At 36.7% G+C, this 17,445-nt stretch overlaps 1 protein-coding gene across 1 annotated transcript in view; it reads left to right on the forward strand.

Moving 5' to 3' along the window:
• Positions 1 to 17,445, forward strand: part of LOC139152740 (heparan sulfate 2-O-sulfotransferase 1-like) — a 119,721-nt gene that overhangs the window by 44,258 nt on the left and 58,018 nt on the right. The window contains exon 2 of the mRNA XM_070726054.1: positions 7,006 to 7,256. Coding sequence (XP_070582155.1) covers positions 7,006 to 7,256 — 251 coding nt within the window. The remainder of the gene's footprint in view (positions 1 to 7,005; positions 7,257 to 17,445) is intronic.

The raw sequence follows: 17,445 nt of genomic DNA on the forward strand, positions 1-17,445 counted from the left end.
GTGTATAGCCCAGATGTTCCAGGACTGTTAAGTTGTAAGGTAGAAGTGTATATAGGCTCTAGAACTGGGAATTCACATTTGACTTGATGGTGATAGCTGAAACTATGTAAATAAAACAAAATACATGTATACATGGGATGAAATACTTGGCATTTCTCCTACAGAGACAATTATCAACTGTTGATTTGTTTCCAAGCTAGGATGCAAATATATCCCTAGTGTCTTGGAAGCTGTTGTCATAGCTATGGTATCTTTACAGTCTGCACCCTTCTACACCCTTCTACTACCCCCCCTCCCTCCCCACCCCCATTTACTGAATGCAACTGTATTGTACCAAATCTTCTCTGCATTCATGTAAAGGTAAAGGTAGAATTTGGGACAGATATTTGGACTCTCAAGCTTTGCTCATTTTGAAGCTCATGGAGTTACATGTAAATTTCATAAAAATAAAGTTTTCATTGGCTTTTGTGAAACCAAAACTTTCATTTTTCCCTACGGACATATCACAGGTAACAGTGGCCATTTTCAATTTGAGTGTTGGTAAATATTGGATAATTTGTTTCTCTGTTACCAAATTTTGCATGATGACCCCTGATATTTCCTTCTTGATTTCGAAAGGGTAAGGTTTAAACTTTCCTTGATGAAAGTTTGGGCAAAAGTTTAGATCTCTCATTTCGAGGTTTGAACTACAATTTGTACCACACTCAAGGAATCTTAATTTGATGAATTTGTTAGCTGAACTTCAAACATTGTATATTTTACCTTCAAGCATTTCCAAGACCTTTCTAAAACATTTTTTTCAAATGAGGGAATTGTTAGTGAATGAATAGCGCTTTCAGTGTTCTTGTGATGAAGAAATGAAATGCAATATTAACCCTTTCACCACCATGGTTTGTCCAAAATCCATTGTTTTCTATGGTAAAGTTGGACCTGTACACAGGGAACTGGGGGTGAAAGGGTTAATATACAGGTCTAATTTGTTTTATGAAAAATGTCATGTCTTTCATATTTCTCACTGTCTTAGCCAATAGTTGAACCAATGTGACTGTCTCTAGATGCATTTTGTTAACTTATTTTGTAAACTCGCATCTCACAGCTTGTCATTGCGTCTGCAAGATGTCACAAACTCATCCGCCTGTGCATGCAACTTCAAGAATTAAGCTCAGCAAAGCTCAGCGTAGCTAAAGCGAATGCCGGCGTAAACAGGTTTGACTCCACAATGCCTGCAGGCCAAGCAAGACTAGCCTGTTCAGAGGCGCATATGGCATGAATTGGAAGCTGTACTGCAAAAAAAGTGGCTGCTACAGAGTCTAACTCAGTTCATTTGTAAAAGGACCCAACCTTGGCATGACCAACAAGCTGTCATTATATACCTCAAATACAGCATCAAAGCAGCCAAGTTTTATAGTACACCGAATGCACACTTCAATACCCTGTACATAAAACATGGCAGTTTAATACAAATTTCGTGAAAATATTTTAGATGAGAAATTGAAATTCTATTCCAGTGGAGTTCAATAATTCTGAGCGGCAAAATATCACCTTGCAGGTGAGCATATTGTGTCTTATGCTCTTATTTGTGTACAGAATTGAGGAAAGTTCAGGCTTGTGGCATGGTCTTTCTATTTTAGGCTAATTGGGTAGACTAGTAGAATAGGGTTATATATCGTAATGGAAAACTATACTCCTTAGCTCTGCATAGCATTTGACCACTGGCTGAGTATGGAGTTGCAGTATATGATGATGTTTAGTACTTCATTTGCCTGGAAAAATTTTGAATTCAGTGGCTTCACAGAATTTGATGACGGTTTGATAACTGGTTTGTAATTCAAGCACGGTCTATGATTTCAGATAATTTCGTATTCAAGTATTTATGTATCTTAACATTGTAGACATTAAATCTGCAGTGATTCATTCTTAAGATGCTGTTAGAAAAACCTCTTCTTGTACAGGAATGATATATGATATTCAGATACTGTACAGGCCCTGTATTCAACAAATTACCTTATAGCGATTGGAGTATTAGCTGCCCATTGTGTAATTGCATCATGTAATTCAACCCTCACTGTAGGACATAATCTTGCGGCTTACCATTGCACGAATGCCACAGGATCAAAGTGCATTTTAAAAATAAAAATGTTGTGTAAATGAGATGCTCTGAGAAAACTTTGCAAGCGAAATGACATATTAGATATAGATTGATGGTAATTGTTTTAAAAGGTGTCAAATTATGTTTAGTTGTTAAACTCTATCAGCTGGAAGGGAAGTCAATCCCATCATTCCTTGCAACATGTTTTCATGATTGTAATATGTAACAAGGTTTTCATGTTAAGGAAAGCTTATCTCCGGATCTATGCAGTATAGTTTATAAAAGACTAAGGTTTTATAGAGTGAAGCAAAGGCTTCTCATGGACAAAGAGCTTTACATTTATTTTTGTTGTTTTTTCAATGTTTTGTAAAATATTTATAAATGGTTGACAATGATATATACAAAACACTACAGCTGCAGAAGTGGCAAGAATTCACTCCATTTTTAAAAATGTTGCGTTCAATGAAAGTTGAAGGGCGCTAGAACTCTGTAATGGGGTATATTTTAATAAAATCTCAATTTAATTATTACTAAAACTTTGAAATTCACAATATTTAAATACATTTATGGTAAAAAGCTGGCAAATTAACAAAAATCTCTCCAAATACTGAACAAGAAAAATGAAAAATGTTACACATGTGAAAAAGTTCAATCAATGATGATCTAAAAACGGCAATTGCAATTAACATATTATCGTTACCTCATAAACTTGCATCGTGCAAACGCGAAATAACAATCTTGCAGGCTTGAAAGTGATCTCATATTGCATCTTGTGTGTCATTATCCTCGGAAAATATGTTCTTCAATTCGATTGCATGACCTCTAACTGCAGAGGGATGCCATATAGATAAAACTCTATAATTCTTTCCATACACAATCCATCCCTGTCCCCAGGCACACACTCAGTCAGGATTGAGAATTTTCCGCCAAAGCATTCAAATAGGACAATTTTGGTGCCAAGAGACATTTGATGTGGCTGACTTGTAGCCGCCGACTTTTGATCGAACGCCGTAATGCCTGAGTCAGTTTTCATCGAATGATGAAAATTTACATCCCACCAAACGACAGTCTATTCCCAGATCTGGTGGCCTTTGACCTCCATTATAAGCCATAATTGTTTCCGGCAAGGATGCAGCAAGGCTGGTAGAGACTGTAGGGAAATGCATTGCCCTGCCATGTTCCACTCTTTTCCATGTGTTTGACGCCATCATGATGGCTATTGCCAATGTTTATACCAATTATTTAGTAGTTGGTTTTTTGCTCTGGAAAGTGGCTGAAAAATTCTTTTTCCGGGATCTCATGATGGAATTTAGAAAGATGGATAGGCCACCCTTCCATTTTGAGGGGATTCTGTTCATCTGTGAATTTGAAGGGAAAAAGTATGTATTGATAGGTAGATATTCCCATCCCCTAGAAAGTCCTGAAGTGTCGATATCACCAGTTACCTATAACAGTCTGAAATTATTTTCATTTGTTCAAAAGATTTACCAACGATGCAGATGATGATTTTTACATGTCATTTGCTTGTAGCAGTTTGCAGACAACGAGGAATGTGAGCACTAGCTTTATAGCAAATGTCATTTGTATGATCGGAGAGCAATCAAAATGATTCTCTTAACACACACCATTTAGTATTTTACAACAGAGTGTCCAACTGATTTTCTAAATGCTTCTTGAAGTTCAGAGTGGTCAAAGTTTTGTAATCTGCAAAGAGAAAATCTAGTCATGGATTTCTTTTCTTTGGAAGTATGCAGAAACCAGAGTAGATCTGCTCCACTGTTTATGATGAAACCAAGTTGGATTCTGGACTAAATTGTTTAACAAAGCACTTTACCAGAAGTATCTCAAATGATCTCTCTTTAACGTTTGCACAAAATTATATGAAATATTAAGCCTTCTTTTTCAAACTGCACACCTGTAGCAGCCCTAAAAGAGCCAGCTTTATGAGTGAGGAGAATTAAACTCTGTGTTGAATCACAGTCCGTGGAGGGACTGTTGATGAATAAATGCCTTATATGTTTTCACACCATCTGGCTGTCAGAAGAAGCCACAAGTACTGGTACATCATTTGTGCCTTAGATTCCTTAAACTGTGACACACACACCTTTTATGCAAGATATTCTGACAATTACTCTACCCAAGTGTTTTAAAAGCTCTCTCAGTAGTATCTTTAATGGAAAAAGTTTGTTGATGTATGTTTACAATGAACTGTATTAGACAAAATGACAACACCATTTATGTGTCTGCACAGTTGTGTGCTACAAAGAAAGAGTTGTCCGCCATGACCATACTACTCCTAAAGCAGACTACAAGTATGGTTTTTAAAAACAAACCATCCACTCAAACTGTCTGAGTGGTTGTATAACCCCGATATTTTCCGGCATGGCCCTCAGACAGCTGTGAAGCAGACATTTGATTGTGTATAGACCACTTCTTGACCACTAATTTTGCTAACACCTGCAGACAGTCGAATTAATATACTGCATGTACTGTACATACAGTGGTGTCAATATGCAGGCACGTCCAATGCTAACATTTTCAAATGAAAAGGGGGCCAGGTAAAGCCAAACATGTTGATGCTGTATTGATTTTTGTCGTAGAAAGATGTCGAACTCAGCAACACAGATATGGAACAGTAAAGTATCTGTGATTTATTACACAACTCTAAGCACTGGACTAGCTTCAGCCTCCCTAATGTAGGGCTAATGATGACAAATTGGCAATATTGTAATTTATTAGAGGTATTAGGATTTCAAGCTTATCTCAGAAGCACTCTTTGCAAGCGTGTTCTGGTACAGTGTACTTTTTGTCTTCTCAAAATTAGAGAATAAGGAACTGTTTGAATCGTAAATTGTCCAGAACTGAAGTAGATGATCATTCTGTACTATAAGTGGCCCCTGATTATTTCTTTTTGCAAATGCGATATTGACCAATGATAATCCCTCAAAGCTATCATTACCGACATCCACTGGTATACCGGTAGACTGGGGAAATTTTTTGTCTCTTTGATGTGGTTTGGAGAGATCTGTGCAATAATTTTTCAGTTGAAATGTGTAAACAAAGCACATTATTTCAGTGAAGTTTGCTGACTTTTGGTGAGGGATTGCGAAAATCTCCTGATGAAGAGCTCATAGCTGTAAGGTTGATGCCAAGCAATGCCATTGATTAAATTTGTACATTCTGTTCACGTGATCACGATAGTTAGGATTTCATGTATGTGAGAAAGAAAGAAAAAAGAAATGAAGATACCCCAGCCACTATTGTTCTTGGTTCACACTGTTTACTGTAAGTCGCACATAGAGTGGTATATTTCAGTGCAGACAACATAAATACCTTTTTCACCTGTCCTGTGATTTCACCTTCGAAAACTTTGTTCTGAAAATGTTGCTCCAAATTTGATAAATGTAGCTATGGCATCACCTTAGTAATCCTGAGAAACATCAATATCTCACCTTGACTTTGCAACAGAAGTTAGCATGTCAAAATTAAGCATATCATGCCAAAGTTTGTCACAACCTTCAACTTTATCATGCGCAAAGTGTTCAGAGGGAAAGTGTGTGAAGTTTCAGCGCAGTACAACAAATTCAGACTTCATGTTAGACATTGTTGTTTTCACAACCCATCATAACCTCACTCTGGGATTTTTATGGTGTATAATATTCAAAAGTTTACATTTTATTATGCAAAAATAGCAAATTATTGCTTTGAAGTGACTGCCACAGGCATTACAAATTCTACAAATACAGTTGGCCACTACATAATTTTAAGATCAAACTGGTAGATAAAGAGTACCAGAATGTATATACAGGGACTGTGAAAATGTCAATCTCTTCCACCGTTTGGTAGAGAAACGACCGATGACGAGTTAAAATCCAAGAATGTGATTCAGAGCAGTTTTATCATTAAATCTCATGCAGGGAACCAAGTTATTAATTCATTTTCATGTATTGCTCGGTTGAGATTGTAGATGACAGTGGTGGATGTGAATCCTTCAGGCCTCTTTCCAAAGGAAACTCCATAATGCATAATACATTACACACTCTGTTTTTACTGCGTATACCCCTTTCAAAACTGGGCAGAGTTGCCATGGGCATTTCCACCTTCCCATTTCATTTAATGAAATTTTGACATCTGCAGGCTTTTACGTGAACTTTGTAGAACTCCTTCATTTAGTGCTGTAGAAAGGTTAGCGAGGGGCTTTACTTATGCCTGATCATTATTAATACGACTGTCTGAATCTAAAAAATTTGCAAAATTTCACACTTCTTCAGGAACATAAAAACATGCTCAGTAAATGCTGACTGATGGTAACATATAGTATCTTTTTCAGTTGTTGCAGATCATTGAATAGTTTGTGATGATGGTTCACTGAAGTGATTTGTAGAGCTCTACACACACATATACATCTTGTAAAGATTTCTGAAAATCATAGGATATATATATATATATATATATATATATATATATATATATATGTATATATATATATCTCTCGAAATACACATTTCCTGGTGGGAAATGATAGTACTCAATGCTTAGAGTGTTATAAATAATAACACAATTACTTCAAGTACAAAGTAATGATATGTATTACAAAGATATTACTTTATATTATTATATAAAGAAATATATAATAATAATGATAATTATATTTATATATATATAGAGAGAGAGAGAGAGAGAGAGAGAGCGAGAGAGAGAGAGAGAGAGAGAGAGAGAGAGAGAGAGAGAGAGAGAGCGAGAGAGAGAGAGGGAGAGAGAAAGAGAGAGAGAGAGAGAGAGAGAGAATTTTACTAATTAAATCAATATGTAAGTTCATTTATGTATTTATCTTTTTCTTTTCTTCTTCTAGGTAAAATTTAGTTGACAACTCAGTCTGAATCTCATGATATACATCTTATTTGTTTTTATGACAGAACGAGCCATTGCACAGACTCAGATAGAGAATTTGAACAGTGCATGGAAGGACCACACCAGCCGCCATCTTGTAACTGATAACGATGATGAGTCAAAAAAGGACGATATTGTCGTAATTTACAACAGAGTTCCAAAAACTGCAAGCACCTCTTTTGTAGGAGTTGCATATGACCTGTGTTCTGTGAATGGTTTTAATGTTCTCCACTTGAACACAACACGTAATAGTCATGTGATGTCACTACCAGACCAGGTAAGTCATACACAAAATCATTTGATCTTCAGGAGTTACCCGTTTTTATTGGAATTGCATATAAACCTTCATGGCACTACATCAGAAGTTTCAAGACCAAACAGACTGCAATGTCTTTATATTCAGATTTCTTGGTTTCCCACATTTCAAAATATGGTATCTCAAAAACAAGGGTAAGGAGAATTTTTTGCAATACTCAAAAACATCGTGTTTATCCTGAGCCATATTGCAATTCAACATTATCCTTGGGAGTCATTGTTATATACATTTAAGATGCAAAAGGTTATAAGCTTCCATAAGGAATTTGGGACCCATTTCTTCAATTTCACTGAAATTTCATCCTAAAAAGTAATATTTTGTCAAAAAATTGGAATTTTTACTGCATCTGCATGTGCAGGAGTTCCACTTTGGAATGGCTTCAGTACCAGAAATTACTCACAAGTACCGAACCACAAGTAACAAACCTCCAATTCCTCACATGGTCCAGATTTATCCAGAACTCTCTGAATCCATCCGTGATATATCGATTAATCAGTCGGAAGAAAAAAGACAAGGGGAATATGGAATGCTATGTGACGATGCTTTCTTAATCATCCTGAACATAAATTTCTACTTAAGATTTGTTGTTACCATGGATACTGATTGGTATGCTTTGCCATCATTTGTTTTCCATAAAAGCATGGCATCGTTCAGCAGTGATAGCAGAGATAAGAAATAGAGGACGGTTATTTGTGAATGGTGTTCGCTTATCGTGGTTTTACCTGATGTACTGTTCTTGTACTTCAATTATGGGAAGTAGAAAAGACAAATTGGCCATGCACAGTCAAGTAGGCCCTACAAAAGTTGCCATTTGGCAGTACTTGTTATGAAGAGCAGACAATTTTTTTTGCTCTAATTTTTCAGAAGTTATGTCTGAGTCGAATGGCATCTTGTACAGAGTGAGTTGTCTGGGATTTCAGAGTGAATGAGATTCCAGTTGTCTTAAAGGAAGGGGTTTGTCAAAACTGTGCCTGTGCGACTATCTTGTGTACAAATAATGTATTTCATGCACGATATCTAGATGTATCATGTCAACATGGCTGTGAAAATTTAAATTTTATACCAGTACATTATAACAAACATGTTTTAACTTTCATCAATCGCCAGCGTGCCTTGGATACAGTGTTTTTTGAGTTCAGACAACCCCTCCTTTTGATTGCTGCAGGAAAATAGGATTGAGTATTTGAGAAACACGTTTGAGATGTACAGTCATTCTTTATACAGGTTTACATCATTACAGTTTCACCATCTGTTTGTCAAGGTCATCACACCTTGCAAAGTGTTGTCAAATTTACCGAGCCCTGGCTTGATGAAAAGATTGGCAGAGAAAACACTTATAATCATTTGTGAAAGTTTGTGTGATTGAGTTTAGGGCTTTCATATGACCCTTGTTGTTAAAAACTTCATATCATTGAGTGTAGGGCAGACAGATGGCCCTTGTTGTCAAAATCTTCATATCATATGCCAAAGATCTAATGTTCAAAACAGGCACATTTGTGAAACTATGTTTGGTTCTGTTAGTGTCATCTGGCTTGTTGTGAGATAACTTCAAGATTGAGGAGTCAGGATGCCACGTAGAGATTTGTCAAAGTCGTGGCAGCATGACAGCAGGCTGTGAGCTGATAGTGGAATGATTTCATTCCCAAACTGTTCCTTGTCAGATGTGACAAAACTTTTCAATGTGCTGTGATGTGCTTTGCACTTTGCTCTAGTCTTATACTCACAATTTGTATATTAAATTGTAAAGTTGGAAATATTCAAGATATTTTCATCTTGTACTTCGAGCGCGATGGCCTGTTTTTCATATGCGCAATCTTTATCAATGAGTGTCATTTCAGTATTCAAATCTAAAGATGTTTTGGATGTCATTATCAAAGCAGCACTTGTAATATGTACCTTGCTTGGATCATGAATTATGTCAATGCAGTTCGGTTCAAAGGGTAATTTTTCTACATGGACATAAATACTTGAGTGTTGAACTGCTGGCTCTATGAGTCCCCAGCAGTTCTTTAGTGACATCATTATGCAATTGTGTACATCAAACATTTGAGTAGTGTTGTCGCATTACAAAGAGTCAGAAGTTTAAACTTTTGGTGATTTTTATCACTCATTTTTTATGTGTAAGTAGTTAATTGATGAAGTCATCGGAAGCCAAACAAGTAATGGAGGACAAAATTACTGAAAATGTGAACAGTTGTCAGTGATTTTGGAGTTCTGTCTTGCATGTGCAAAAATAATTTTATCCAAAATTTGGAAATAAAAGTCTTAGAAATGAAACACTGTCACCACGTTACCTCTAATGTGTGACAGAAACTATAGAAGTTATATGTCAAGGGTTTAAAGCACAAATTGCAGAGATAAAGACTGGCGCAGTGTCCTTTGGTTTACATGCAATACTGTATTGAGGAACAAACCTACCATGCTAATTAGTGCCATTGGTAGCTGTGTATTTCATAGCATGCAAGCATGATTTCATCTCAGGCAATAGATGTCTAGCCATCCTTTTGTATTGCCTGCACATTTATTTCATTCCGTCCTAAAAGAACATAACGTATTGGAGTCTGTGCAGTACACTCAAAGCTGTGAATATGACACCTTTAAACAAATACTGAATTGTTTGTGTACGTGTTGCTTGTGATTTCAAAATACATAGGCCCATCTGTCGTCAGGAAGGAAATGGTGCAATCTGAAACTCGGGCGACAGAAAGCGCAGCGCTGCAGCACTGCGCACTGAGCGTGGTGTAAAGCAGGTGGCAAGGAATTGAAATTAGAGGTTTGTAGGAAATGAGAAACACTGAAGTGAAAAAAATTATGGCGCAAATGACAGGAAAGCAAAGAGGAACAACTTCCTATAATTCAAGTCTGGATCAGGAAACACCTATAAAAAAGGCAAAAAACTTAAAAAAGGAAACCACCAAAATGTTCAACTTTCTTCTCACAGCGTACGACATGGTTTGCTGAAATGATAAACGATGAACACATAGAATTTGAAATGAAAATGTGTTTTAGAATTCAAATACTTGGCCATCAGTGTGAACCAGTGTGTTTGCAGCAGCTGTCTTCCGGCTCAAGTAGAATCTCAAAATTCTGTTTTACTGAGTAAATATGCGTTGTAAAGACGACCATTAGCCAATGGTTCTGTTGTTTGTTTTGACTTGTTATTCACTTCAGAAAGAAGTGTGAAATCTCCTGCAAGCGCTTGAATTGTTGATTCTCACGATCTCAGACATGCATGTAGACCGGGGACCTAAGCTCAGTTTTCAAGCATTGTTTATGTGTTATTTGGTGCGAGCATTTCACACCAGAGCACCCAATTCATGTATGCAGAACTGTATAAAATCCATTGGAATGCATGACAGGTCCAGCAAAACTGCAATAAAACCTAAGGCCAAAAAATAGATGATTCCTCTCTGTAAATTAACATTTGGAAAAGTAACACAATTTTTGCTGATGGAAATTCTGCAAATTCGATGACTCTTAAAAGCTGTGATATGGAGCTTTTGTTTGAGATCACCTCAACACTTTTGTTGTTTCTATCAGGTGTAGACTTGCTTCAAGTCTGTGTGTGTATAAATATCAGAACAGAATAAATTGAAGGGATAAATTTCAGCAGACTGTCACATTAGTGGTAGGCTGTTGCATAGGTTGTGGGGCGAACATTGCGCTTGGCCAGCCAGTAACTGCAGCCAAGAAGAGCCAAGTAACTGGGAAGGGAGGGGGATGGTGGATAGTAAGCCAGGCATTCTTCATAGGGTACAAAACACTCTCCATTCTTTTTTCAGCATTGTACGGGTAGTACAAAATTGCAAAATTTCACAGCAATGTGTCATATACCAATGTTTCCTGTTGTTGTGAGAGTTGATGTGCACTGCAACACATAAGATATCAATTCATTTAACGTGGGATTCACATTACTAAGCAATGAGATGATTCCGGCCTTGGCATTTCCCAATCCATGGATGAGTAATGACAATTGGGCAGTATGTTAGAATCCATGGATACAGGTTGACAGTAATGTTCACCCAGATCACTAACTTAAAGGTGGATTTTTAAAAATTCAGTGCTGTGACTCTCGTAGAGATCAACTGCTTGATCAATATTTCTCTGTGTCGGTGAAGAAGAAATCTTGCAGAGAGATTTAGAGTAATCCCATCATGGCATTTCAGGTCAATACATCATCATTGTAACAAGTTTGCCAGGCATTGACATAATCCTTCCATTGTTTCTGCTCACTCTGACAGGCGGATCTGTTTGCCCTGTGTAATCCATGGAAGTGTGAATTCCCACCAAGAAACTTCCCTTTTGCATTGTAATGCCATGACACCCCCTCCCATTGACACATCCCTATATATGAATAACTTAACAATGGACATCAATAAACTGTTAGCACCTTTTAAGGTTCCACCTAATTGCAGCTTACCCTGAGTGTTAAAGTAATTGTGTGTTAGCATGCGGGTTTCACACCTTTGTGTACACACACTCAAACTCCATCTTATTGCTGCTCACCTAATAATTCTGGTATTGTGTGCATGCATAGTTGCTGGCTTCACATTACACCTACCATGGACGTGAAAAAACACGTCTGTGCACTTACATATTACAAATTTAACCATTTCCCCCTCACAACATGGATCACAGATTTTCCCCGCAGATGCTGTCCAATATTTCACATAGAAATTACCTGAGTTGTTTTACCGCTGACTGTCAATATGGTGGCTTTCTGCGGTTCTTCACAGTGTGTGGGCCAGGGTTATTGATATTGATACCTGCATGCTTTAGGGAGCAGGATGTGTTCAGTAGTCCATGCAACAGGAGATTACGGCATCACCATTCAGGCTGATTACAACAATTTTTGAGGAAACATAGTGTCCACACAGAACTGTCCGTAATCAAGATTAAAAGGATCAGATCACATTAATAGTAACTGTAAACTGAGTTTCCTCTTGCTGTTGGAAAGAGAAAGTGTCCCAACATCTGCTTATTTAGTTTCCATACTTTTGCTTTCCAACCCTAAAATCTCATGAATCTGATGTTTTATACTGCAAGTACTGCAACAAGGAACTGAAAAGTCAGCTTGGAGTTGAAATTGAAGTAACCTTTGACCCACAAAACAAATTGGGTGCTTGCTTCTGAAGTGGAAATTAAGCTCAGTTTCAGTTAACTCTTGAGCGCCAAGCTCAATTTTTGTCACCTCGATAAAATCTACCCCAGTCAATTTTTTTTCACATTTTTGACAAAATTTTGATGCAAAACTGTAACCAATAAAATGTGGTGTCTATTTAGTCCAAAATCGTCAAATAAATTAAAGAAAAATTCATAGAAATTGATAAAATGTTGTGCTAAAATTTGGTGGTAAAATATTGCAGCACTCAAAGTGGTAAATCAGTTGAAGTGAGATGCTGTGTGTATGCCGAGACTGATTCTCATGACAAGAAATTGATCAATTTTCATACAAGTTGTTCTGATTATCTCGTCAAGTTTACACATTTCTTCAAGCATGTAATATGATCTTCAACCTTCCATCATTTCCTTCGTACAGATGCATGTGTACATGCACCTCCTCAGAGAAGTGGACAAAATCCAACGGGGTCTTTTAGCATTTGGCATATATGAGCTCAAAAAAGCAGCATCTTATATGTACCTTATATATGGCAAAGAATAAGTCATATCCAACGACCTTTTGGGTGTTTGATATCTTTTTACTTATGCCTTCACTCATTTATTGTAGCAGATCATGGAAAAAAACACAACATCAATCGCTCACTGATTATTATGCTAAGTTTATTTCAAAAGAAGGGCATTACAATATACTCTGTTGATTGCAGCGAACTGTAAAAATTATTGTACTGAGGGAAGGTAAACTTTTAAGTAAATCTTTGTGCATTAAAATTTATTGTCAGAGTGTCAATTTCAAAGTGGACAATACGAGAAACTAGTTTAGCTTGAAATGTTTATGAGATTTGATGAGCCATATTTTTCTCCATTCGTACCTTGCTGGGTTAAATCTGTCAAACTAGCCTTGGAAGATACCATTAATGAAATACACGTCATCTGACAAGATTTAAATGAAAGGATTAGCAGAATGATGAAAGCATTCTCAACCATATTTCATCCACATTCATTTTTCAACTTGACAGTGGTATTATTTGAAATATTAATACTTATTATTTGTGGATCATAGTATTTTCTTTCCCACATAACATGTAAATAATTTATTTCAGGTTGATATCATCGGTGACAGAATGCTGTTGAAGGTGAAAAAATGGTGACTGTTGTAGTTATCAATTTCAAGATTTTCAATATTTTCACGTTCAGTGATCAATCACTTTAACTTACGGACTCTGTAATACTGGACTGTGATCTGTATATGTGTTGTGTAGGTCAACGTTTCTGATCTGTCATCTTGAACTTGTTAGATTGTGAAGATTCTTTTCCCAAAGAGGAAAAGTTTCCTCTGCGGTTGCCATGTCATTCATACATGTGTACTGATTTGAACAGTGTGATTTATTCACAGCTATAACTTTCAGTGAAAAACATGCTTCAGAGTGTCTTTGCAGCAAAAAGCAGAACAGGTAGAAATGTTCTGGTCATAAGGGATTTTGCCATCTGAAAAGTATCAGCAGAGCCAGCTGCAGCTTGCCAGATGCTGTTCTCTACAAGGTGTAGGATTTCCTAATAGAAAAAACAGTATTTATAGTTCATGTGATGTGCAAAGCACATCAACCCTGGTTGACTTCTTTGCTGTGAAAATCATTGCTTGAAGAGAAAGACAAAGATGTGGGTGCTGTCCACTATTGTCATGGCACCATCACTGTTCATCCAGACTTATGTATCAAGAAGCTCATTTGATGTGAATGTATCTTACCCTGTTCAGTGCCATCTTTCTGACCAAGCAAAATAAAAAGAGGGCAATTGTCTATTTGGATGTCTTTGATATTCCCTGCTACCGAATTGTGGTTCTCACAGTTATAAATTTATTAGTAATGTTACTTGTACTTTTAATGTAAGTCTTCCATCAAGTTTTGAAAATTTTACTTATGGCAAGAAAAAAATGTGGACAATCGATAGATAGCAAAAATGAATAAATACCATAGGAATTAAAACCCTTCATGGGTAACTTTGAAAGACATTTTTCATCATCTGACTAGAGAGATTTTTCTCATTCTGCTTGGCTCATTAAAGTTCAGCAAAGGATGTTTTGGAGGGAGACCAATGCATGATGGGTAGATAAGCCAGAGAATGTTGATACAGCATTTTGTTGTGCACAGGAAGGTGGTGACAAAGCAGTGGTAATATGGGATCTTCAGATGAGACGCTAGTTTGACAATTTTTGCTTCTCAGGTTTATGCTGGAATTTCGCTTTATTGCTATTATGCTGTTGTGACTGAATTTTCATAGAACCCAAATGAGGAAGGAAAGAAATTATCTAAATACATACTAGTATCTGATGAAAACGCTGAATAATGACCTGTTCTGACAAAATACTTGGATTCAATCGGAGTGCCATTTTTGATCATCAATTATTCACAACCACGCTTTAAAAAGTATCAAAAATTTAGGCAAATGTCGTGAGAAATGATAAATTTTTGTGTGATTTTATTTATTCAGTGATGCAAAATCCTTCAAAGCAGAAGTATTTTTTTTTTGTATGATGGAGTTACTTGTCCATTGTAGATAATAGTGTGAGATGATTATGAGGACGTTGGCAGACCCTTCCAAAGCTATTAGCTGTGCTCGGCTTCAAGTGTTCACTGTACCAACAATATCGATAATTGAGTCTTCTTGAGAGAGAATGGTCGCCGGGTTGCCATGACGTTTCTTACACGATAAAGTGCACACGAACAGCTAATTACGACTGAGGAATTGTGTTTCTGGCTCAGCGGATCTCAGATGGAAATGTATAATTCTAAGGCTTCATTGGTGGAGTAGACTCGCCCAGTGAGAGCTTACACTATTCAGTCTTTTGATCCCCGATATCACACTTGATATGTGTGTTACATAGTCTAGTTTAGCTGCAGCTTAAATTGCCGCACTTGGAATTAAAGTGTTTCTTCAGTTGGTCTCATTTTTGTTGCCTGGCATGCACTAGTGATTAATCCAAACCTTATAAAACCAACGTACCCACTTTTAGCATACATATATGTGCAGTATATATGGTATATATATGGTGTGTGTGTGTGTGTGTGTGTGTATATATATATATATATATATATATATATATATATATATATATATATATATATATATATATATATATATATGTATGTATACATATACATATACACACACCAAAATATATCTACACATACACACACACATATGTGTGTTCATATATAGATAGATAGATAGACAGACAGACAGATAGATAGATAGATAATTTGCAATATTTCTTGGTATTTCTGTGTAACAGTCTTCAGTTGTTGGATGATTACCATATGGGATCAGTACAAAACTGAACTACAAATACAGTCAGTCTTGATTTCTACTTGAAAACTATTTTCTACTTCCATTCTGTAGCTTTGAATTGTGCAGTCTTTATTAACCCCAGAAGCCGTCTGTACACACACCCACCATTCACTGTCTCTTCTATACTGTGGCTTTCACCAGAAAATGTTTGTTTGTATTTTACAACAAAGACTTACCAGCCCATTGCTGCCGCTCTCCCCCAGATCACCTGGTGTGCTTCCATTTGTCGATCCTTTCATCCCCTTCGATTCCATTTATATTTTGCATTCCCACATCATTGAATGGACCATTCCAAAAGGGAAAATAGACAGGGATGTGATAGATCGTTAACCTCTTGAAATTTAAATCAGCATGATTTTAACCAGCAAGGAAAAATATTTAGGGACACACATGCATGTTTTGAAAACACTTTACCGACTAAAACACAGCTGTCACACCACACTGCAAGCTATTCAACCTACAGTTCTATGTGAAAAGTCCAACTTTACCATAGTGAATGATGTGATATTATCCAAACCATGGTTGTGAAAGGGGTGGTAGACTGGTGCCATTTGCAATATCAGTATTGGAAGAGACAAACAAGTAAATTCCCCTGTATTTTGGTATATCTCACCACCCACAGAGCCAGTTAAGCCGTACAGAGTAGAAAAACTGAGTTTTGATCTATATGCATGCACTATCTATGATAATATCATGTTATTAGTAAATCTTTGAAAGAAAATAGAGAAAAAATATGTATAAAAGTAATAAATACAAAAGAGGAAATACTGAAGATTAAATAATAATCCTCTGTATTTCCTCTTTTGTATTTATTGCTTTTATACATCATTTTTCTCCATACTAGAAAAAAACTTGCATAGAAATGCTGTGCAAATAAGTTGCAGAAATTGTATTATAATATTTTAAACAAATGTAGCCCAATGCCGGTACATTGAACACGTCAGTGTTCAGTGTATGGTCTCAGCATAAAAGCTTGGGTGTAATGTAATGTAATGTAATGTAATTAACAATTTGTCATTAAATCTGGTGTAAGATCAATAGATCTTTTAATGAGGTTGACAGTTCATTAACTGTTACCGAGCAGTGTATAATGTGATTGAAAGTAGATGTATTGGGCAGATGGATCTATTGCTTGGGAGGGGGGTATTCTTTTTTTAGTATCGTGAATGTATTGCTTTCACCAGTGTATTCTGTCCCAGGTTTGATGTGCTGGCTGGGTCAGGCCGTTGTTTATTTTGATGCAAGTGGCCAACTCTACTAATTGCCTGAATAGGTTTTAATCCCAGTGTGATTGAGGACATGCCAGATACTGTACAAAGAATTGCAAGGCCAAGGTCAACCATCTCAATGAAACATGATTTAACCACAAATGGCATGTTTTTGGGACAACCATCTTTCCTAAATTGCGCGTTCTTGAATTCAATTTTCTCAAATTACATGGTTGATACTTAATCCATGTAACTCATCACGGCTACATTAACTTCTCCTGGTGATTTTCATATCTGCGGCATTAGTTTCAAAGGTCACATCGAGGTTGCCAATTATTTCGCTATCTTTTTGCACGCTAATCGTCAAGTCAACCATGATATTGCAATATCTGCTTGCTTCCTGGTTCTGTCCAATCAGGTGTATTCATGGCCGCAAACAGAATCTTTGCAGAGCAGATGCATCAAAATGTGCTCAT

The sequence above is a fragment of the Ptychodera flava genome, chromosome 16, assembly GCF_041260155.1.
Source record: "Ptychodera flava strain L36383 chromosome 16, AS_Pfla_20210202, whole genome shotgun sequence".
NCBI lineage: Eukaryota > Metazoa > Hemichordata > Enteropneusta > Ptychoderidae > Ptychodera > Ptychodera flava.